Source organism: Falco cherrug, chromosome 8 (genome assembly GCF_023634085.1).
Source record: "Falco cherrug isolate bFalChe1 chromosome 8, bFalChe1.pri, whole genome shotgun sequence".
Classification (NCBI taxonomy): Eukaryota; Metazoa; Chordata; class Aves; order Falconiformes; family Falconidae; genus Falco; species Falco cherrug.
In genome coordinates, this window is record NC_073704.1 from 44,480,420 (window position 1) to 44,504,578 (window position 24,159).

Genomic DNA, 24,159 nt, shown 5'->3' on the forward strand with positions numbered 1-24,159 from the left:
CCTGGAATGGAACCCCATAAGACAAGGAACCTTGCCCAAGAAATCGCCAGCCTGTCTTACCTGATGGAGTTTATGATCTTGGTGGCATCTTCCTCTGACCCTTCCACGTGGAACCCATTTGGGATACTCTTCAAGGACAACCGGCTCAGCACGTTCTCTGACCTGCTGCTGGTAATTGAGTGCCTGAGCGGGCTCCCAAAATCTCCCTCCACTGCCTTTGCTGCCGCCTGCTCTTGCTTATCAGCAGCCATGTGGTGAAGGGCTTCTCTCTGCTGGGCTACCAGTTTCTGCTCCAAGAGCTCTGGGCTTTCCTTGACCCTTTGCTGGATCAATGGGGTGAGTGGGGCTTCAAAACTGACACAGCTGTCTGTCTCATCTGTGAGAGAGAGGACGTCCAAAGAGTCCAAGCTGCTGTAGTATGTACCCTTCATAAGGTCAGACTCAACGATCTTCTCAAAAGTCGAGCTGAACCCATCCCTGATGTCTTTGAATTGAAAATGTTCCTTGTCATCCTCACTGTAGATCAGCTTGGCATCTCCAGAAGCAAACCTGGACCAAAACAGGAAATGTAGAAAATACTGTCAATGTAATTGTTTGCACTGTTCCACCTGGAGCTAGGAGGCAAGCGAAGAGACAGAAATCAATGCTGCGATTACAGGCCCTTGGCATCTGTCTGTGGTATAACCTCCTTGGTTCCGAATTTTATTACAAGCTTCCAGAGCTGAAAAAGGCAGTTTTATGATGAGCAATCCCAGAGGCCTGGCCAACCCTTAATTTGGGCATGCCCCAGTAAATGCCAGATCTCTGAACTGGAGATATTTGCACCTGACATCTACTACTGGATCCACTGCCAGAATGGATTTAATCTGCAGGTTATCTCTCCCTTCAAGTGCTCCAATTATAGCTACTTCAAAAGCATGAAAATCCTCTAAGATCGAGGTCAATTCATGTAACTTTGGATGTTGACAGCAAATGTCCTCGGTCACTCTTATAGCAAAGAAAAAGCAGCAGCTTTTAGGGAGCAATTCATATGCTGCAACTTCAGCCTTTTTTCTTACATGAGGCATCCTAGAAGCGCACAGCACCCTACAAACAGTTTTATCTCTCCTGAGAGGTATGTAAAAGGTGATGGACATACACCGAGGCAGGGGAGGCTCCTCACTGCTCTACAGCTAGCCTGGGGGATTCAGGCACAGCATTACAGGCTGTGAAATGCATGAACATATGCACCCGGCTTCCAGGGAAGCATGGATGACCCTCAGCAATCTCAGCTCTGTTTGGCTTTGAATGCAGGGGCATTCAATCCAGTGTACTTCTCAATATGAACCTACACTGGGAGAATTAATCTGAGTCAAACTCAGCAATACCCAGTGTGCTGGGAGCCCTGGAGAGCTAGGAGGGCTCAGTCCCTCCTGGAATAGATCAGGCTGCAAGAACCTGCCTGAAATATCATGGTTTCCCAGATGAAACCTACCTACCACCCCACTTCCATCAGACACTGCTGTCATTTGCTTTGTCAGAACCAGACATTTTGTGCTGGGATACAGGTAAAAGCTAGTGGAACAGTAAGTTGGTTTTTTCTCCACCTGTGACAGAGTTAACTTTCTTCATAGCAGCACGTATGATGCTGTGGTTTGGATTTGTGACTAAAACAGCGTTGATAATGTATCCATGTTTTATCTGTGGCTGAATACGCCTGCGTATTCTCTATTTTTCTTTCTCTATTTTTCACTCCCTGGCAAGCAGGCTGGGGGTAGGCAAGAGGGTGGGAGGGGACACAGATGGGACAGATGACCTGAATTGACCAAAGACATATTCCATGCCATATAATGTCATTCACAGGAAAAAAAAACATCAAACCCACTAAACTTCACAGCCTTAATTACACCCAGCAGTGGGAACTAGGGACCTGCCTCGGCAGCTCATCCCATTGCTAAACTTCTTGTGACAGCCCCCACTGTCAGTGAACTGCCATCTCACCTACAGAGGGTCTGTGTCCTCTCTACACCAAGGAAAAACCCTGTGCCTTTGTGATTTCCTCTGGTCTTCCAAGAGAGCAATCACACCACCCCTTTGCCTGCATTTCTCCATTCCCATTGCCAGCATGTCTTTGTGCAGGAGCACCCATGCAGGAGGGCATGCCCTGGCTGATCCCTGTGAGGTCTGGTACGCAGCATGTGTTTCCAGAGGTGTTGCACCCTGCACCTCCTGAGTATTTACTTAGCAAGTCCCACACTGCCATAATCCCAAACCAGACAGTTCCCACTCTCTCACCACACCAAACAGAATCATTTCCATTAACTGTTCACATCACAGAGTTTGTATTTTCCAGCCCTTTACTTATGCCTTGAGCCCAAACTTGTACAGCAGCAAAAAAGTGAGAAAACCTGTGACTGTACAAACGCCCCAGCAAAGGCTGTGTGGGACAGACTGCAGCGATCAGGGCTGGAGCCGTCATCCCGGGTGGCTCAGTGGGCACCAAGTCAGGCACGCCACATCTCTCCTTGTGTGGTCCCAGAGAAGACGAAGGACAAAGAGGCTTTCTGCAGCTTACACCATCCCAGGAGCACCGTCTGCATCTAATTCAAGCAAAGCCAGGCTGAGGTGGAAGACAGCAAAAGACCTTGCTCGTGTGAATGAACCTGACATAGTGTCCCCACAGAGAAGCCTTGCATATTTATTGCACAGCAGGGAAGGCAACTGCTTTACATAAATAAGGAGCTGTGTATTTATTTGCATTGCAATCACAAGGTTTTATAAGCTTATTGAAGTAACACTGTATCTAATCACCTGTGCTGCTTTTCCCAGTCATCTCTGAAATGCTGTTTTATTGCTCATGGCAAGGCATGCAGAGCAATGCATTTGGTTATTATTGCAGCTGAACCATACTGGGTTTTTATGCACCGAGTTGTTTATATTTCACTTCTCACTGGTTAATTAGTTGTAATAAAGTACAACCTAGTTTGCGGTGTTGGTGGAGTGGGGAGTCCTGACAGAGAAGGACATGATGGCAATCAGGACTTCCTTACCTATGCACTGCAGGCTTTCTGCAAAGTTTTTCCTGAAACTTTAACAGAATTTGAATTGCTTGACAGCTATATGTTGCCACAGGAGGAAATGTGTGGGCAAAGGCAGCAGTCCCAAACCTACAGGTACTACACATGTCCACAAGCCAAAGGTGGGGATTCCTCTATTAAAAAGTTTGACCTTTTTGATGAGTTGATGGGGCTGAAAGCAAAGAATATCATTCACTGGTGATGCTCTCAGTCTGACTGCAGAGCTGTGACCTCCCTGAGATCAGCAGGGACAATGCTGGGGGCTTCTGGGAAGGTGAAAGACCTCTAGGGAACACAGCCAGGATGATAAGAAAAGGGGTTTTTGACAAACAACATATTGGCATGCCAGCGCACGCATGGTATAAACTAGAAAGGGGGTAAAAGGGACTCAGTTAATGCAAACTGCAGGACAAGCTCTAAAGCTTTGGCTTTATTTCCCTGACTCTTTTTAACAACAGTTTCTCGCACAGAAGCACAAATCTACCTCCAGTGGGACAATCGTGGTTTCTTTCTCCAGCTCCACCATGGAGTTGATGACCTTGGGTGACTCTTTCCCCTTTCATTCTCCATTGGTTCAATGGGAAGAGCAAGACTCAACATCTTGTAAAGTACTTTAGGATCCAGGGACCAACTGCATCATACAAGCACCAACATGCAGATGGTAAGTGATTCCCTTGTTCCCTTCCCGCCTCCTCCCCCCCCCCCCCCCCCCAGCAGTGAATAGTTGTCTGCTCATCAGTAAACCATTAGTCCCAGAGACAGAGAAACCCCAGGTTTTCTTATATCCAGAATGGGTTGTAACAGAAATGGCAACATACCAAAGGGAAGTAAAGAACAAACTGGGGAAACTCAGAGATGATGCAGGATGGCAGTGACTTCCCGGTGCGTTGGTCCATCTGTCAGCTTTGTTACTCCTGACCCACACTGATCCAGGAGTCAGACAGTCACCTATGGTCTGGAAAGACCAGGTCCATGCTGTATTTGGCCCGGCCACCTGTTTCTGCCATTTACCCTGAAGATAGGTGGTCAAAGTACTAAGGAGCTCAAAAACAATGAGCTAACCTGATCCCCAGGCAATAAGCAGTTTCCCAGATTTCAGCTGTGTCCCTGAAGTTTTCCAGCTGCTCTTCTGCCTTTGAATACAGTGTGTGACTTGTCCCTTGTGCATCCAGCTCCCCCAAAAAATCATTTGCTATGCAAGTAAGTTTACAACATAAGATCATGGCCCATGCATGTAGAGTCCAGTCATGTTGCACCATCTCCAGATTGTCAGCCTGCCACTTCTCCCAATTCATACTCCAGTACCTTAAAATAACTGCACTTTCAGTCATTGTAGCGGCATTCACTGGCCACCCTTAGCTTCCTCGTGAACTCACTATCTCTGCCAGGGAGCCATATACCAAGCAAATACAATTCCCTTGCAACCCGAGAGACCTGCAGACATCCAAGACCTGACTGCATAGCTTATGGGGCTGGCGGGACCTGCCTGGGGGTAGACTCCCCTAGCTCTCTGGACATCAGCAGCCTGCACTGGACACTCTTCCTTTTCAATACTTTCAATTGAGCTTGTTGAAACAGTGCTGCTCCTTCTTGCTGGGGGCCTCGAGTACAGCAAACCACCAGCTTTTTATAGGGGAGCCTGTTCAACACTTGAGAGGCAAAGAACTAGGGATGCCTGTCGTCAGCCTACACACTGTGCAGCTTCCCAGCTCTGCTGACGCTCCTGCCTACACTCCAGACAGCACTGAACAAATGGCTCAGCCTGAAACCTGCACTGGACTGAAACCAGGAGGAGATTCACTGACCTCTCTTAGCAACTTGTCCCTTTCACAACTTCTCCTCTTAAGAAGGCCATGCTCCTCCATGACAACCCCTGCTGCTCTTCTCTAGCCCCCACCTGCATGCAGCACCTCTCCCATGCCTGGGTAGGTACATAGGCAGGGCCACAGGATTCACAGCAGCCATCGTCCCCAGGTGGCTACAATATAGGCCCCTGCATGATTTCTGGTGGCAGAGGAAAGATTTGTACTGTTCCCACAGGAATGGCACGGGAAGCACTCCACCTGGTCCCAGTGACCAGGCATTTCCCCTCAGTCCCTAACCTGCAGAGCCCCGGGGAGGTCTAGGCACTTGCAGAGGCATAACACCAGCTGTGGACACCCCGCCAATGTAAGTGTCTCCCAGCCTGAGGAGCCCTCCTGCGCCCGGACAGAGGGCAAGGGGCTGAGGCGCACTGCGCACAGGCTGGCTTGTCTCAGGCACCTGAGAAGATGGCAGTCATCTCCCGTCTCACACTGCTGTCCCCGTGTCACCCAGGCACTGGCAACACCTGACACAGGTGCAGCTGGGAGCAAAGCTCCGTGCCTTGCCCTCCTTCACTAACGGCAGGGACCTTCGGACACAAAGTCGTTGCTAACCCAGGGGCTGTCAGAGCGAGCCCAGCTGCCGGAGCTTCCAGGGCGCAGCAGCCCCCCGCCGGCCAGCCCGGCGCTCCCTGCCCTGGCTGCTCCAGGTCACCCTGCCCGGTGCTGCAGAGTCCCACCCGCGAGTGCGGCACCCCCGAGGCGAGCCCGCCCGGAACTCTGGGCCCCCCGGCGCTTCCCCGCCGCTGCAGTGACGGGGGGTCGCAGCGGGGGAAGGGGGCGCGCAGCCCAGCGGGAATGGGAACCCGCAGCCACCCGCTGGCGAGTGACACGCGGCGCGTGGGGCCCGAGCGCGACACGCGTTACCCGGCCACGCCGCGGCGTCGGACTCACCCCAGCTGCGCCTCCGGCTCGTCCGCACTCGGAGCTCCCGGGGGTCCCCGGCCGCCGTGCCACCGCTCCTGGCCGAGAGGCTCGCCGGGCCGCTCCTGCCCGTGGGGGCTCCTCCGCCCCCCGCCGGCACCGCCCGCGGCCGGCGCGCCCGCCCCCGCCGCCCGCTCGCCGCGCCCCTGGTCCGCGGCTCCCGGCTCGCCGGCCGGCGGGTCCTCACGGCCCCCCTCCGCCCCGGGCGGGGGACCGGCGCCGTCCCAGGGCCCGGCGCGGCGCGGGGAGGGCGGCGGGCAGCAGCTGCTCCCGCTCATGGTGCGCTGTCGGCCCCGCGCTCAGCTCCGGCTCGGCGCCACCTACAACGGAGAAGAAACCACGTCAGGGGCGCCCCGAGGGCCGGCAGCGGGGCGCGGGCCGGCCCGCAGCAGCTCGGCCGCGACCAGCGGAGCTCAGGAAAGTCCCCCCGCCCCCCGCGACCCCCAGCGCAGAAGCAAGGAAGGACCCCGCCGGGTCCGCTGCCTGCGCGAGGGCTGGCGCTCGCTGCTCGGCGGGATCCGCGGAGGAAACCCGCCGCCGTGGTGCGGGGACACCGGGGGCCTCGGCACCCGCCTTCCCCCCGCAAGCCCCAAGCGCGGGGCCCTCCCCGGCTGCGGCTGGCAGCTGCCCCGGGCTGGGGGCAGAAGCATGGCACGGCTGCTCTTCCCAGGCTGGCTGCTGAGGTGCCGTTCCCACGTACTCCCTGCCCACCACAAACAGGGGAAATAGGACATAGGTGTGATTCTTATTTTATTTAACACTTCTAAGAAGCTGTGATGTGCCAACCTGTGTGATTCTCCCTGCTGACTTCGCATTTCTGCAGAGCTCCTTGCCTGCCAGAGTAACGGGCAACTGTCTTTTCCCCACACACCGGTACTGCTGAAGGGTGTCATAAGTTGCCAGCTAAGGGTGGCAAAAGTGTCCTTACTGAAGATACTCTGGGATCTCTCTGTGCGGCAAGGGAAGGATGCTGTATTGCACCAAATAAGACAAGTAGCTTTTTCATTAAAAGGCACCTTATCGGTGGACATGCCCATCAATGAAAAGTCTGCAAGTCTTACAAGCACTACCCTTAACTGTAGCCCCACAGTGCCGTGCAACCTTTTCTCCACTGTAACCCCTGCAGCTGCAATCAAGTGCCACCAGAAATGCTCTCTTCTGGAAACAGGAGGTTCTGTATGGTGCCCAGACTGAGCTGTGATAACAGCTGACTTTGTTTTCAAACAATATCTCTTTTCACCTGCACAGGAAGCGTGGCTAATCAATGACAGCAGGCAGATAGGACCCCTGCGTTCTCCCTCTAATTCTGTTCCTAACTCACATCTCAAGCAGATCATTTAAATGCCCTTCCTCAGCTTCCCTCACTGTAAACCAGGGATTATACATCACCTCTGAGAAGCCATGAGGGTGCCCAGGTGTCAGCAACGGGCTCTGGGTGCTCTGGCTTGCTGAGCTGCAGCTTTTGTTAGCAGCAAAGCCACTAATTGCTTGGACAGTGCAGGGAGCTGCTAATTTCTTGGTAACAAGAGGTGCTGGGCTGCATCTGCTCTCACAACCCCTCACCCTGTGGAGATACCAGCAGCCCCTCCCTGCTGCTGATTCTTCTGCACCTGGTCAAGGAGCAAGGGAGAGGTGGGATTTAACCCTGAACACCCCTATGTGGCCTGGGTAAGGGCAGATCCACTTGGGTACGTGCTGAGCTGCTGGCTAAATGGGACAGATCCCGAGGGGAACCCCAGTCCCCAGCTGGTTTTGCTCCAGTCCCACAACCCAGACAATTCAGGACCCAGGATCTAGCCTGCTCTCCACATCCTGCTTCCTGCAGCTGGGGGACGTGGTGGGCTGGGGAGTTCAGAACCCAGCGGGGGATGGGTCTGGGGAGAAATGCTCCTCAAGGTTTGCACATGCCACAGTCATGAGATGGGGCAGGTACATCCTCAAGGCAATGCTGGCGGTTTTACCTCTTTTCCACGTGCATCTCCTGCTGTCACAGAGCACGAAGCATCGCTGCGCCTATCGCACTAGGCACAGCCAGGCGCTTCCGATCCCTGCACAATCCCTGCCTGTAACAAGGGATCAAAGAAAGTGAGACCCAGGCTGGAGAGGAGACCCCCTTGATCTCCGGCCACCCTGCTGCTGCTCCATATCGGACTGTTTCCCAGACCCACCCCATGGCCAATTTTTTGCAGAGAGCTGTCAGTGGTCTTCCCTCTGCACACCTTGGTCCTCCCTGGTTTTCAGCCATGGCAGTGCAACAGCCAAGTGTGGGAGTAATCCTTAGGAAGGGTTTCTAACTTCTTTCTTTATGAAGTTCCCCCCTGACCAATTAAAGGAGAGCAAAGGGACTATGTGGTTGCAGGTTTCAGGAGAAACTTAACAATGAGCCCACTGAATGTCCAATTTCACCCACCAGATCCATAGGGGAGACACCTGTGTCACAGATGGATGCCCCTCAACAGCCCTCCCCAGCCCCACCACAAACCAAGAGCCAGGTTAGAGGTCTTTGAGCTCATCGTAAGCAAATCTGAACTATCAAAACCATTGATAGCAACATTTTCCTTGCAGAGCGCATTGTACAGCGCAGACTGGCAGGGACAGTGGGGCTCTCCGTGAGGTGACCCCAAGCTGGAGAAGCAATACTGGCCACAGATGATGTGTCACCTACAGACAACTGCCTGCCTTGCTATAGAGCTGATAGAGACAGACAGACGGGGCACCATTGCCTGGGTGCTATTAAGCATCTGCCTCCAGCTGGGTGGGTACGGCCCCGGGTGTGCCACCTGCTTTCCAGTGGCTGGAAAGAGTCCCTGGAAGAGCTTGACAGCAGCTGTCTTTATCAAGTCCCTGTGAAGGCATCTGCTTACGCCCTCTCCTAGGCTCATCCTTATGGGCCTTTGACCACTCTCTCAGCCAGCCTGCCTCTCCCTGACAAGAGAAAGGCCAGCCTAGACTTCTGGGACACCAGCACATCAGCCTTCTGTGGCCCAGAACCTCACCCACAGGAGCTGAGCCTTCCCAAGGGAGGTCAAAGCAAGCCCCTGGGACAGCCCTCGGGTTCACATGTGGGCTGAGTCTCCTCTAGCTTGTCCTTCCACCACCCCAAATGAAGATGAAAAACCTGAAAATCTCTGTTCCACCAAATCCAGCACAGAAAATCAGTCCCAGGCTTTTGGTCTTCCCATGTGCCAACAGCAGGGCCAAGCCAATGCAGCATTTTCAAGGATTTTACCTGCAAAACTACCAAGACTCTCCTGAACATGAGCACACTGTAACCTCGAGTAATACTGAAAACCTAACATTTTCCAATTTCCAAGTCCAATTTTTTTAAAACCAGCCAAAAGGTTTGGGCTGAAATTCCCCAGCTCCTTGCCATCCATCCAAAAACTCCAGTAGGAACCAGACACCACTCAAGCTAAATTCCAGTCCATTAGCTAAAGCTTGGCCCAGCTATATGCAACCAGAAAACAGGAAACTAAATGCGGTTAGAAGATGGGCCTGAGTAAGAAATGTTGGCAAACTTTAGTAAGTGTGAAGTCCCATCCATCCCTCCTAACTTTAACCACTTTTATTATTATTAAAAAACCACACCAATATTTTTGTTATTATGTATAAACTACTGCATTACACCTACTCTGTTTTACCCTCTGTGAAGTCTAACTGGGATGTTTATGGTCTGGAGTCAGTAGTTAAACCCTTAGGCATGCTCTGCCTTGGCCTGGATTCCTGCTGGAGAAGAGACATGAGGGGAGCCCTGGGAGGATGCATGCACATCAGACTATTGCTGAGCCAGGAAGATCATCAGCTCCCAGCCTCCAGAGTACTGGTCTGAGCAGAGCGAGGAGGGGAGATCCAGGCCTCTCACAGCCTCCTGGTCCCTCTGAGCTTTGTATATCTCCTGTTGGATCCCTCCTCCATCGCACACATGTGGATGGAGGCTGTCATGTGCACCTGAAGTCTGCAGGCAAGCTAAGTGTCTATCAACCCAGGCCAAATTACCCAACAAGTCATTAGCTACTTGATTTATGCTTGCAGTGGCAGTCACTTGAAGCACATCCAGGTTATGGGTGGTTGAGGCTTCCCAGAAGCTCCAGAGAAACTGGGAGGTTGGGTCATAATGGGCTGGGGCTCTGCTCCTAGCTGCTCACGGTGATGCCTTGCACTAGTCATGCAGCTGAGCCACATCCAGCTGTGCAGCCCAGCCAGCTTGTCCCATAGTAGCTGCAGAGCATCCCTCCCACTCTGCAGCCCATGGGGCAGCCATATGCAGAGGGCTTATCTGTGAACTGCCACCTTCCCCAGCTGTGCAGGGAACGTACATGGACAAAGGGAAGAGGAGACAGGTTGTCTTGTCACAACTTGGACTAGAAGGAAGACAGCCAGAGGCAGAGCAGCTGGTTGCAACTGTCCACATCTGCCTCCAGCACATAGCTGGAAGGTTACCAACACTGGACATTGTTCCAAGACAGACTCTCTACACCCTTCTGTAAGCTCAGAGAAAGTACCAAAGTGCAGCTCAGCCTCTGGACCAAAGGAGCCACAGCTTCAGCCAGGCCATCAGGAGAGGACATGCTGCAGCACTGTGGGAAGGGCCAGGTGGGCTGATACTCCAAGGTTCCCCTCTGGGGCTCCCTTCCATTGCCCCAGAGTGGTACAGCCTGGCAGACAGGAGCCTGAATTGGACTGTAGGCTGACAGTCCCTGCTTGTTTCTTTTTGTTTCTGCTGCAAAGTGCTCTCTGGCACAGGTACGGGCTGGAAGGTGGAATGCGGGTTCCCACCAATGGATTTTCACATGACCATAGGTCCTGCACTTTCTGCAGACTCAAGCATCCTCTCAAGTGACTGCTGCTTCCCTAGGTTCTGTGGTTAGAGTGGGCATCCCTTGCATGTCCATGGCTCCCAGCCTCCCACAAATGTGACATTGGTTAGTATACAAAAAACAGGTCTGGTAAGAAAATGGAATGATGTGGCTTATGTCCTAGCCAGGACTGCTCACACCGATGGCTACTGTGGCCCTGCTGAGTTGTAGACAGTTATTAAGTTGCAGTTCCACATCTTGGACCAGACTAGCTCTGTGAGACCCACTGTTCTGGTTTCAGCTGGGATAGAGTTAATTTTCTTCTTAGTAGCTGGTGCAGTGCTGTGTTTTGGATTTGGTGTGAGAACAATGTTGATAGCACACTGATGTTTTTAGTTGTTGCTGGGTATTGTTTATTTTAAATCAAGAACATTTCATTTCCTTGGGTCCTGCCAGCGAGAGGGCTGGAGGGGCACAGGACACTGGGAGGGGACACAGCCAGGACAGGTGACCCAAACTGGCCAAAGAGGTATTCCATGCCATATGACATAATGCTGAATATATAAACTGGGGGAAAAAGAAGGAAGCTGGGGGACATCCAGCATTATGGCATTTGCCTTCCCATGTAACCATACATGTGATGGAGCCCTGCTTTCCTGGAGATGGCTGAACACCAGCCTGCCGATGGAAGTGGTGAATGAATTCCTTACTTTGCTTTGCTTGTGTGCGCTGCTTTCGCTTTACCTATTAAATTGTTATTATCTCAACCCTTGAGTTTTACATTCCTTTCCGATTCTCCTCCCCATCCCTCGGGGTGAGGGGGGGTGAGCAAGCCTCTGTGTGGTACTTGGTTGCTGGCTGGGGTTAAACCACGGCACCCACTTAAGCAGAAGAACATGGATTCATGCTGGAAAGAGGCTATTACTGCTGTAGGAAAGGTTAAGTGAATCCAAGGCATCCATGATTCAGTGCTAACCACAGCCTTTCCATCTCCTCCCCAGTGCTGGGGCTTGGTGCTTCCACCGCAAGATGGGAGAGAGGCAGAAGGGACTGAGGATCCCATCCCCTGCAGCACTCTGATGCTGCCCTTTCTTGCAGGGCAGATCTAAGCAAGCCAGCTGCTATTAGCTTCATTTACCAGAAACCCGGCAACATAAGCCCACCAACTACCATGTGCCCAGTGCCACAGGAGAGCAATGCAGGACAGCCACCAACTCCTGCTCCAGCCTTGCTCTGCCCCTGGGGTCCTACATGGCCCCTGGACCACAAGATGGGGCAGGGCTGGTTAGGGGGCACAGAGAGCAGAAGTGCCCCACTGGTTACTTTGGGATGATGGCTGGATTGGCAGTAGGGCTAGCAAAGCCGGGTTGGCATCCACTGCAGGAAAGCACCGGTCCCGAAGAGGCTGGGCAGAGATGCAGCAAAGTTTGCCCTGATTGTGTGAGGGGCTGGACACCACACAGCAGCTCTTTCAGGAACTGCCTCTGCAAGTCTCCCAGCTTTTGTTGAAGCTGAATGGCTGGTGGGAAATGATTTATTTTTAATTTTCTTCCCTGCATTAGGAACTGGAAAGACTCCCACTTCAGTTTTGTGTAACCACTTGGCTGCTGCAACACAGGAAGGCTTGGAGAAGAATCCTGCTGCTTAGTCGAGCACAAGCTTTTCCTCAAGCTCACACTGAGCTGGGATGCTTTGTGCTGCAACCTTGCTTTGCCTTGCTGCTCTGCATCCCATTCCCTCGGGCTTGGTGGAATTGGGGTAGCAGCTTCTTCATGAGGGCTTTGCCCTCACCCTGGCACTGAAAAGATGCAAAGAAGTCCAGGGGGTGAGCAGGAGACACAGGGATATCAGGGAGGAGAAAGGCACATTCTGATGTGGTTTCCGTGGTGGTGGAGGTGAAGGAGAAAACAAGCAGATCCTGTGCTCATCTGACAACCTCAGAGTTGAGTTAAGAAAGTGGGGGGGGAGGGGGAGAAGGCTCGGGCTGTCAAGAGGGGGAAGGGGTTGCAAAGTGGGTTGCCTTGCTCTGGGATACACTGGAGTGCAGATCCCAGGGGAAGGAGGGCACCACGACCTTGCACCTGCTTGTGTGTAGCCTGCAAGTTTGGAAGATGCAGAGCAGAGCAGGACTGACCTCTCTGGGACCTTCAGCAAAATTGTAGAAGGAGGCCTGACCCAGAGCATCACCACGCTCTGCTGGACCTGAGGTGGTGGCAGTGCCAACAAGGGGTGTTGTAGCCCTTGCCCTGGGCCTGGTGCTAACAGGGATGAGCCAGTTCTTGTGAGTGGGCTCGAAGCAGCAGCTTTGCCCACAGTTTCTTCTGGTGCATGGGGGTGAGGGCTGTCAAGAAGAGAAGACAGAAGATGCCTGTGCCACCACTCAGGTGCCACGAGCCCCTTGGCCTCACAAATCCACACTGGCACCTGGAGGCACATGTAATCCTATAACCAGCTTCAGTTCGTATATTTCTTCCTCATACCCCACAGCATAGGGCTTGCTCAGTGTAATGTGAATGTAGCATAGACATACCCAGACAGGAGCATCTCAGGATTTCCATCCTCTGGGTGACTCCCAGTACCACACATTCAGACAACCAGGTAAGAAACACTTAATCCTGCTCTTTCTAAGTTATTTTCATCCCTGGGGCAGGAGGCACCCGCCTCCCTCCTTGCTTGCTGACCACCATGAAATGCAGTGCTTTCTGTGCCCCAGGACCCCATTCTAGGCCATTGCAAAGTGGCCACAGATTTCTCAAGATTTTGGTTTCTTAAAAACACCTTCCATCCTCTTTTTGCAAGAGTGAAAAGCAATTTTAGGTCACAGCTTTTATGGAGGGAAGAGTTCTTCAGCAGAATTCAGAAAGATGCAACAGGCAGATGTTTCCTGCTTGGCCCTTTCCTTGATGCAAACTGTGCCGTGCAGACATGGAGCCACCACTGACACATGCGGCTACAGCTGGGCCTTGTCCCTGTCTGCCTTACGCCCAGCCTGCTGCAATTGCCTTCTGCTTTTCTTAGAGGGGGAAATACTAATGAGCTGAATCACTTTTTCTGGGCATCTGGCTTGGGTTTTATAAGAGCTTAAAAATTCCCTTGGTCACTCTTGTTGGAGAGAGCCCTTGAACTCTTTGGGCTAAAACGCCTACACTAATGTCCTTCACTGTGATAAGCCATGTGCTCTGAGTTCCCATCCCCTCTGAGCAGGAGCAAGACATGCCGCACAGCTGTTTGATGTACACACTGTTGATCCCATCCATGTTGTGGCCGGTGAACAGGAACGGCTGTGTTTTTATGGCCCAACTCACCAATTAATTTATAAAATGCAGGTGCAACACATGACCCTGGGAGGAAGGTGTATGCATGGGCACAGTGAGGAGCCAAACCCATAGAGAGATGGAGAGATCATGGTTCTTCCTTTTGAAGCATGTCTCCTCTCTCTTATGTCTCTGCATTGACTTCTGCCCTTTCAACATGGCTGACAATAAAAACTTTTTACCATTCTCGTTGTGAAAATCCTCTTTTGTTTCTCTCATGGGCTGAAGGCTTGTTTTTATATTATTTTGGTTTTATATGATTTTGAAGACCTCAATCATATCACTTCTCACCCTCTCCTCTCCAGACTGTAGTCCCTGCCACCTTAGCTTTTTCTCATAAGACAGCTTCTCCACCCTCTTGAGAATTTTGACTACCTTTCTTTGGATTTCCCCTGACTCTATTACTTCTATTACTCTGTTACAGTCTAGAGATGGGGAAAGCAGCACTGCATAGTGAAGTCAAGATGTAGGCACACCAAGGATTTATACAACACCAAACTGTTCTGTACAGCAGCCTCTGTTCTATACACGAATCCTTCCCTGATGACATCAAGCTCTAACTCATCTGCAACAGCTCTTCTGAAGACTGGGGTCTCAGGAGCAGGGCTGGGCTGGGGTCTCAGCCAGACACTGATTATTTCAAAGGTGCTACTGCAAGTCAGGATAGAGAGGAAAGTGGGCAGAGCTTGAGGGATTCAGTACTTCCCCACTCTGTTCTCCCCTTAACATTCCTCTGACCATGCTACCTTGGAGACTACTCTGTGAAGCCCTTCCCTGTGCTCCCAGAACCAGCTGGACCCACCAGAAGAGGTCCTCCAACATCTAGTGGAGGGCATCTGTGACTGCATTACCCATTCTGTGTAACAGCTAGGAGCTGATGTGTGCAACTGTTCATAACCCACACCATGTCCTGGTTCAGGTGTGGCGCCCATGGGTACATGGAGGTGCCCTTCCCTCTGAAGATCCAGATGGGACCCATCTGCCTGGGTCATTCTAGGAGAGATCCTGACAGTTTTGGTTAGTCTCAGCTTGTGACTTGAGAAACCCATACCATTCTTCAGTTCCCTGCTTTGCAACAGCCTTTCTGAGACAAGGCAAAGCATTCAATCTTGTAGTTCTCTAGCTCCTGGAAACCTGGTAGAAGTGTACTGCTCTGTGCCCTGTGGGGGGAGGGCTGGCAGGAGCGACAGAGATGCTCCAGATGGGGAAGGACTGGACACCCATCCTGGGGTCAGATCTGCGTACTGTCTGCTCCAGCCCACATCCCCAGGCAGTGAGGACTCGGGCTGGACAAGGGCCAGTGTGGTGCTGTGGGAACCCCAGACCAGGCTTCAGGGAGCCACCTGTGAGAGTCACCAGGGCCAGCCTGCCATGCCAGGGCCAGGGTGTCAGCTCTCCTGACTGGGTGTCACTGCACGCCAGCACGCGCCTGGCCTGAAAGAAACCTTGGGTCAGCAAGGAAATCCGAGCACTCACTGATGCTAGTGTTTTGCTTTAGAGAGCCCCTGGGGCACTGCTAGTCAGTGCTCATGGGCAGTATGCTGTCCCCGTGGTTTCCAGCAATCACCGACAGGTTCTATATCCTGCACTTCCAATGTAGAAAAAAGACCATGGATAAAACATACACCACAGGCTAAAATAAACCAGCTACATGCTAAAAAAAGAGCCTCTGGGTAATCAAAAATCACTGTGCATTGAACATACTTTTTCTTGAAGCCAAATCCTACAGCTCCTTATTTTGAGTTTTTATTAGAGTCCCCAGAGCAATTAGTACACGTTCAGATCCAAATGACTCCTACAAAACTTCATCTTGGGGAAACAATGACAGTTTTTTGCCTATAGAAAACAATAAACTGAGTCTTAAAATTCTTAACAGCTTTCTGTTTGCGCTCTTATGCGGTTACTTAAAGGGGGAAAATAAAAGAATATACTTAGTATTTTTCACATGTTCCTTTCTTTGTACTGACACCCTGGCTACACAGCACTTAGTGCACTGAACCTTCCTCTAGCCCTGTGTGTGCATCATGCAAAATGGACCTTTTCATGGGGGAAACAGAGTCACAGTCTGAAGCCTACAGTGGTGAAAGCCTGGACTGCACCATCACTTTGCATCTTGGTGAAGTGGTAGGAGTTGCCTAAGCTTCCACGAAAAAATGGGCCAAAGCATAGGGACAGTGAGTTTATGAGTTCCCCAGAAGAAGCGTAAGCTTGAGACAGAAGGTCCGGGAAGCTGATGAACACAGACCTGAACATCCCTCTATTCTAGACAGTATGTCAGGGCTGTATTCTTCCTGGAACAGGCTGCTTTAAAACCCCACCCAGGGCTTCCAAGTTTGCCTATGGAAGGACAAAGGTCCTATCAGTGATAGAGCAGCCAGCAGGGTCTGTCGGACCCTTAGATCCCTGCTCCTGCAAAAGCAAGCCTTGACCCCCTTGGAGAGCTCAGAGGGCTCCCCATGGGCTCCGCCTGCAGGAAACCACTGCAATTCACAGGAATCCTGTGGCTCAGGAGTCTCCAGAGAGGGAAGAGCAAAGGAGGGCAAATTTTTACTGCATCTTAGGTGAAGGAGGAAGAGGGCATCTCCCACAGGGCTGTCGATCCTGCCTTCGTAAGACAATGCTCCCGCTAAGTGGATCTGGCCAAGGTAGTGGTTTGCTGCAGGAGCTCAAGGCATAGGCCAGCACAGATGTAAAGCCTGTGGGTGTAAAGGCGGGTCACAGGGACATCAAAAGACTCCTGCATGTGCAAGGGTCCCTGCCACCCCTTCCCTGGCATGGGAGCAAAGGCAGGGGAAAAAGGGCAGAGGCTGTCTGTGCCCCGGCACCCAACCTTCAGGCAGCTCCTGCAGCTCAGAAGACAGCTTGAGAGCAGGGTGCCTACCTGGGAAACAGGTGGGTCCCAGTGGCTCCAACTCTGCCTTAATGTAGAACTAAGTTTGTTATCAGTCCATGCTGTTCAGGATAGGAGTTTTCATAGGGTAATTCCAGACAAACCTTATTCCTCTTTGATTGTGAACAGCAGAGTTTCTTAGCTCAGCTCAGAGCTGGCTCCATCCTCACCTCTGCCTATTTGCTCTGGTGCTCACCTTCTCTTCAGGGGGAGCTTTATACCTTGGATGACTGTAAACTGGGCTTGTGTCCTGATTGTCTGTAGGTTTTATTATAAAATCAGGCTGCTTATGGGGCCTTTCCACTCAGTTCTGTGCAGCATTGTAATTGAATTCATTAAAACCCAGCTTTCCCCACAGCTAGGGTTACCTTCCATAAAAGTCCACGAGAGCTGTAACTGCGTCTCATAACCCATAAATGGAAACAGCCTTCTTCCCCACTTTTTCTTTCCCTTTGCATTGATCCTCCTTCCCTACATTCTCCCCGTACCCAAAATAATAAAACAGGTCTGGCAGCTGACTCAGACCCCAGAAAAGGAAAATTCCTGCCATGCCATCTACACTAAACCTATGCAACGCCTCACTGCAAGACCTTAACAAGATTTCAGGAGGCAGCAGGCAAGCCTACTTGCCCACTAGGAGAAGCATGATGGAGACCAGTATTACAGAATAAGATGGAGTTTTGAAGGGGAGGTAAACTTCTCTTCACACTCCAACACATCAATAAACCTCTCATGTGGGGGGATACAGAAGAAATCCTTTCCTGACAGAGGACTAGTAAGACACCAGATCTTTGCAGTGCTGCTCTGTCCAAAGAAGTTGGTAGACAAGTTGGTTGAAGGCAAATGGACTCCAGCCCAAGGGATACAGAGTCCAGCAGCGCTGGGAATCCAGACGCATAGAAATGAGCAGAGATCGCCTGACTGAGAGCAGAGGTCACCCTTCAGCTGCCAGGGTTGTTAGCTCTCCACAGACAGGCTTCTGCTTTTACAGCACAGCTAATGAGTAAGGAACACACCTTTCTGAAACTGCAAGTCATCCTTTTTCTTCCCACAGACAGTTCAAAGCAGATCCAGATTACACTGCTGTGTTTTCAACTGGAGAAAACAGGTGCTTCAGGAATAATCAGTGAGATTTTATGAGTGAGTTTCTCCATTTTGGAATGGCTGTTGTTGGGAGGACCCTGAAAGCAACAGCCCCCAGGAACATCACTTTCCAACATGACAAAAAATTATTTCCCTAAGCATGGACACCTTTGAGCAGCATGAAATGTTGAAGCTGACTTGTTTTGAGAACTAAGCAAGTTGGCCAGAAAGCATACTGAAAACCTGATGGAGCCATTTTGCAGCTCCTGTGCAGAGGTTTCATCTGCCCTTAATGGATGTGCTGGATAACCATGCCAATAGGAGTATGATTTTACTGATGAAGGAGTGTAGCTCTAACAGGCATGCTCCTACACTGACGTAAAGGTGCTTTATAGGGACAGGGCCATTTCTTCTCCAAAAGGGAATTATAAGAAGAGCAAGAAGCACCATCAGGGTGATGTAATTGCATCAGGACAGTGCACTGTTTTGGCTAAAGCTGCTCTGGGACCCAGAGCCTCTTCTAGCTTCCCAATGTGCAAGACGCCCTGCACTAGGTCTTGTGACAAGGCTTCAGTGTTGCTACACCAGACAGCAGTAGGTAATTTTGCCTTTTAGTGGGCTTTGTTAAAGTACAGAATTCTCACGGCTCTCCTCTTGCTCCTTAGACATCATCGTATTTATGAATCAGACAATGATTTTGGGAACTGATGAATTACATCCTGGGCTGAGTCTTCACCAATGCACAGAGAAGCCAGAGGGGCCTGCCAGAAGTAAGTGTGTTGTAAAGATGAAATAAAGGTTCAGGCAATTAATGCTGTTCAGCCTGGTTCATTGGATGACACAGTGACATAGTGGCACAAGAGGAGTGGCAATTAGGCTTGCTGTGGGAGCATGGAGCCTGAGAAAACTGTGCAAGCTACACATTGTATGTCTAAGACTGGGAATCTCTGATTTTTGTAGTGTGCAAAATTAAAGGGACAGTGTCACCAAGGTGCACTCCTTACAGTTTGCTGTTATACGTATAGTGGATTCTCTACCATTCTGTTTGTGCTTACAAAAAACACCTAGTCATTAAAGCACACGTTTCTGCTACAGGATCGTTCCCTACATCTACCAGGAGCTGCTGCAATTTTGTGGCCACTTTTGTTCTCTCTTAGTCTGATGGCAGTAATAGTAACACATCTGCATTTTAGGTGTTGCTATCATGCTGTTACTTTGTTGTGATATTGCACATCCAAGTCTCCTGCACTTCACCTGGGGTTCTTACTCTGCTCCTGGACCTCAGGCAGCTCTGGTCCAAGACTCCCACCAAGCAATGCAGAGCCACCTCCTCTCAACATTATCACAGTCCTCACACCAGGTGCACATGGGAAATCCAAGCACTCTGAGGCCACATCTGAACACCCAGCTCTCCCCCTTCTTACACACAAAAATGAGAAGACTGTGGAGGAAGCTGGGAGAACACCAGAGCTCACAGTGGCAAAAAGAGGCAGCTCCAAAAGCTTGGGATAAAAATGTCTTGCTCTTTTAAAACAGTCTTGTGATTTGTGTGGTGAGGGATAATGCCCATCCTAGTGTCCCCTGTTGTGGAATGCTGCGTCAGAGGCAGGTCCAGCTGTATGTGCACTGAACAAACTTGCACAGCACCCAGGTGCTGTGGATAGCGTGGACACTGGTAAGCACCTGCAGGAGCAGGCACCATCCCTGACAGAAGTGATGCAAGACAGGCTCCATGGCTGTGGTGGGCACGGATGCTGCTCAGGAAGCTGACAGCTGCCTGTGAGGAGCAGACAACAACAAGGACCACCCAATGAAGGGGCGCAAATGAAAAGGTCATGCTTTATTATGAAGCACATTCATAAATAGTTCATAAAGGGTTAATAAATGATTTGGAGATGCCTTAGTGCCTTGCAGACAGGCACTTCTAATCACCTCAGAAATACTCCCTGCAACAGGGATGTACAGCGTCTTAAAACCACTCGTTACTTGCCTTAATCCTTTCAAAACAACTCCTAATGAGATGGAGCCTAAAACTGAGGGCTGGACTGACAAGTGGGATGATTTTCTGGTTTTAAAGACAGTTGTGAGCTGTCCTTTCCTGCACTGCTGGGCTCAAGACATCTGCTGGGCAGATGAAGCTGTCCTTTGCCCCAGCTCCTGGCAGGCTCCTTGGCCAGGAGGCACAAGGGAGGCTGATGAGCCTGCAGGTTTAATGGTGAGCAGGAACAGCAGGTCTGGGAGAGAAGAGGCTTCATCTTTCAGGGTGGGAAGGAGCAGAGTGGCAAGGCAACATGATGCAGGGGCTGCAGAAGGCATCTTACAGTAGCAATGGCTCTTCTGCAGGAGCCCCACTGCTCCCAGCTCCATGAGCAGACACCAGCATGGGTTCACAGATGTACTGGGCAGGTGGGGCTGGAGAGCAAAGGACACGGCAGACCAGCAGAGTCAAGCCTTCAGGCTTATGACCCTCAGCCCACCCCATCACAGCACAGCTCAGAACAGCCCAGCACAGCTCAGAACAGCCTGGCCAAGCTCAGCACAGCCCCGTTCAGCCGTGCCCAGAACAGCCCAGTCCAGCCCAGCTCAGCCAATCCCAGCTCAGCCCATCCCACCCTAGCACAGCTCAGGATAGCACAGCACAGCTCAGCCCACCCTATCCTAGCACAGCTCAGCACAGCCTAGCCCAGCGCAGCCCAGAACAGCCTAGCACAGCCCAGAACAGCCCAGCACAGCTCAGCCCACCCCATCCTAGCACAGCTCAGAACAGCACAGCACAGCCCTCCAAAGTCCAGGCAGGGGGGTGGCTGAGGGTCTCTCAGCCCAGCAGCCCCCACAGCCCATCCCAGTTCAGCGAACCAGGCTGGCCATGGACAAGGACACCCTGTTGCTGCTGCCATGTCTGTGACTGGCTCCATGTGTGGTGGGGGCTGCCCGGGCTGAAGGAACCAGTGTGGCTGAGCAGGGGCCGGAGTGGCACAGAGCCAGCTGGGCTGTCCCCTACACGGCCACCCAGCCGAGGCCACTGGAGGGCTACAACAGGGCCTTGGGCCAGCAGCACCTGGCACCCATCCCGCCAGCCCTGAGGAAGGAACCATTGAAGGAAACCACCTCAGCTGCTGCGGTAAGTGGAATCTCTCTACTTCTGGGTGGAAAAACAGCCCTGTGATTATCTGCTGCCTCAGTTTTCACACCTATGCAATGGAGAAAGCTGCCTCTTGAGACCTGGGGAAGAAAGAGAGCTTTAACGGTGAAAGAATACCAGGAGACCTGGATAAATAGCTTTGAAAGGACACAGGATGTCCTTTCCTCGAAAGGCAGGTTAATGTTCCCAGATGCTGGCAACCAGCTCCTACCTTGGCAAGCCAGAGACTCTGGTGAGGGGTGGTTTGAATAGCTGCCCTTGCCTGGTGTTGCTAACTTATGAGATAAAACCTAAACACTCATTAAAGCAGCACTTGGCAGAAACCCCATCCTCAATTACAAAAATAATTTCTTTTTTTTTTCTGAGTCTGAAGCCTTTGGGCCTCATAATCTAATTAAATAAAGCTTTCCCAGTTTTCCCTTGCCTGCTCCCCTAGCTTCTGTTGTACCAGCAAAGACAAATATATATTTTTAATTTAGCAAAATCCCCCTGCATTGTGTATCCCCTTCTGACCAGAAACCACCTCTGTTCCCTGCATGCTTGTGTCATGCTTGGGCAGGCTGTGTCGTAGGTTGCTTTTGTTCCTAGAAAGTGCCCAGAACACCGGGCCTCCATCCACTTCCACTGCCGGGGCACCCAGTGCCCTTTGGAGCAGCAAACATGCGGAGCCTGGTACAAGCAGACCCCCACCTGAGGTGGGCTCTGGGCTGGGAGCAGGGCCTCATGCTGCGCTGGGTACAAATCTCAACCAATTCTGCCAGATCCATCTGCCAGGATGTGTGGGAAGAAATGATGCTGCTTCAGGATATGCAACAGGGAGAGGCTGCAGGTGAACTGGGGAAAGTGCCATCCTCCCTTTCATCAGCCAACATCAAGTGGCCACACACAGAGTGGACAGAGACCTCTGCGAGTGGGATGGGGGCTTGCTGTGAAGGATGCTATCCAGGAGGATACCTGGAGCCAGCAGGTCCTGCTTGATATAGAGCAGCACATGGATATTTCACCAAGCTGTCCTTGGACTATCCAGTTTCAGGTCAGGTGCTGGAGGACAGCTTGGTGAGACCAAGTACCAGTACCACAGTGAGCTTCCTCTCCACCTTTATGAGGCTCTTTCCCAGAACCATGTGACATTTTTTTCAAAGACTGTTCATTGGCCAAAAATTGCAGTTATAGGTCAGCTAAATTTTACTCAGATTTGTGATGCGTTTGTGCTGAAAGCACTGAGGAGCTGGGTTTAAAAAAACAACCCCAAAGTTTAAAAAAAAAAAAAAAAAAAAGGTCGAAAGAACTGAGTTTTATGCTTTGACTTTGGAGCATGTAAGCACTGAGCCTCACATGGACCCTGTCCCAGCACATTCTTGGAAGAGGCATTTCACTGCTGAAAGGGATGCAAGGAGGATGTTTTCACCCTCAGAAAATCTGGCAAGGAGGTGTCTACATGGCAGAGACTGTCAACTAGCAGAGCAAGCAGCAACCTCAAGAGAAGTGGCCATTTACAGGAGTAGATCGCCCACTCCAGTAACTGCTCGTGTACAACCTCCACCTCAGCAAGGAATCACTCTGCCAACAGCCAGCACTCTGATGGCAGTAGCAACAGCCCCCTCCTAGCCCAGAGAGCATCCTTCTGGCAACACCATCAACCTGTGCGAGTCAGCAGGGCTACACGCAGATATGTGAGCCGAGCAGGCCTTTTCATTTCCTTCTGGTAACAAGGACCAACTCCAGCTTTGGGCAGAACCACTGACACCGCCTGGGGCAACTCCACAGATGGTGAAAGCACTGCGGACTTCAAAGGAGGCTTTTTGTTTCAGTGCCTTTAAACCTGACATGCTCAGCACCGTGTGCCTCATGACAAGCATAGCACATAGATCGTGGCATGGGCTGCAGCTTATGGCAACACTGGATGGAGGGATCTTCATCAGTGAGAAATTCCATGGAGGAAAGGGACAAAGAGGTGTTGGATGATGGGATGGAGTGAAGAAAAGGGATTGGGGCTATAGGCTGAAGTCAAGAAGAGCAATACGGGGTATCACAGCATGGGCAATGAACTTTGAGCAGCATCAGAGGGGAGAGCAGAAAGCCAAGACACCTGTAAAGGCTTCACACTCAGACCTGGGTGCAACCATGAAGAGAAATAATGTGGATACCTCCTGCCAAGTGCCAAGTGTTCAACACCATGTGAAAAGCCATGCGATAGGTCACATAGTGGTCTTCATTTCAGTTACCCTGTAGGTTGGATCGGAGGAGCGTGTCCTCACCTTGGACACCACATATGCTGGTGTAAAACTGCTCAACTCCCTCTGGCCACCTGCTTTGCAGCTCTAATGGGTGGCCTCAGCAAAGAGCACCCTTTCTCCATCCACCCAGTCTCCATGAACCAGTGCTGCTTTCCATCACCACCATCTTCCCACTGCACCTACAAACAGGACTGCACCATCTGGATACTGAAGGGGCCTGACGGTCCAAGAGAGGATCTTGCTGGCAAAACTCTTGCTCCTCTGGCCAGCGCTGCCGCTGCCACCTTGGCAAAGTCACTTGACCATTCCAAGCCACAGTTTCCCCAGAGAAGAATACAGCCGTGTCCTGGGGTGGGCCAAAAGCAGTAATGCCCTGAGATAGGAGAGAACTTAGTATTGATTGAGAACTGTGTGGCTTCCAGCCTTATGGATCCAAGGGGATCTCCAGGGAAAACCACCCACTTCAACTCTACTTGTGCCTAACTTTTAGGGGGAAAGAAGAGACAAAATGAGTACCATCCATTTTGTGAATCAGCCATCTCTCAGACTTCCCCTCTGGGCTTGGCTGCCCACTTTCAGACTTTATCCATTGTTTGCTTGGACTCTTGTACAGGAAAAATCACATTAAAGAAAATCCTAGCTGAATCACACCCTTCGGAGCAGCTGCAATGGACAATTTGACAAGGACATGGGGATTTAGCATACTTGTAATACGAAAATATCTGATGATAATATGCTACACTTCTGGCTAAAAACATTACCTACTGGCATGGGGGGAATTTAAACCGTAATACTAGCTACTATAATGCAGGCCTGAAACTCCATGCAAATATTAACCTGATCCAACAGCTACAA

At 51.3% G+C, this 24,159-nt stretch overlaps 1 protein-coding gene across 4 annotated transcripts in view; it reads right to left on the reverse strand.

The window, feature by feature from the left end:
- The window catches only part of PSD2 (pleckstrin and Sec7 domain containing 2), a 78,903-nt gene that overhangs the window by 35,679 nt on the left and 19,065 nt on the right, over positions 1-24,159 (reverse strand). For 3 of the 4 annotated variants that reach the window (XM_055719033.1, XM_055719032.1, XM_055719030.1), the window contains exons 2-4: positions 7,804-7,905; positions 5,813-6,162; positions 61-549 (exon numbers count right to left, since the gene is read on the reverse strand). In XM_055719033.1, coding sequence (XP_055575008.1) covers positions 61-549; positions 5,813-6,120 — 797 coding nt within the window. In that variant the 5' untranslated portion in view covers positions 6,121-6,162; positions 7,804-7,905. The remainder of the gene's footprint in view (positions 1-60; positions 550-5,812; positions 6,163-7,803; positions 7,906-24,159) is intronic. The other variant, XM_055719031.1, reaches the window with a different exon arrangement.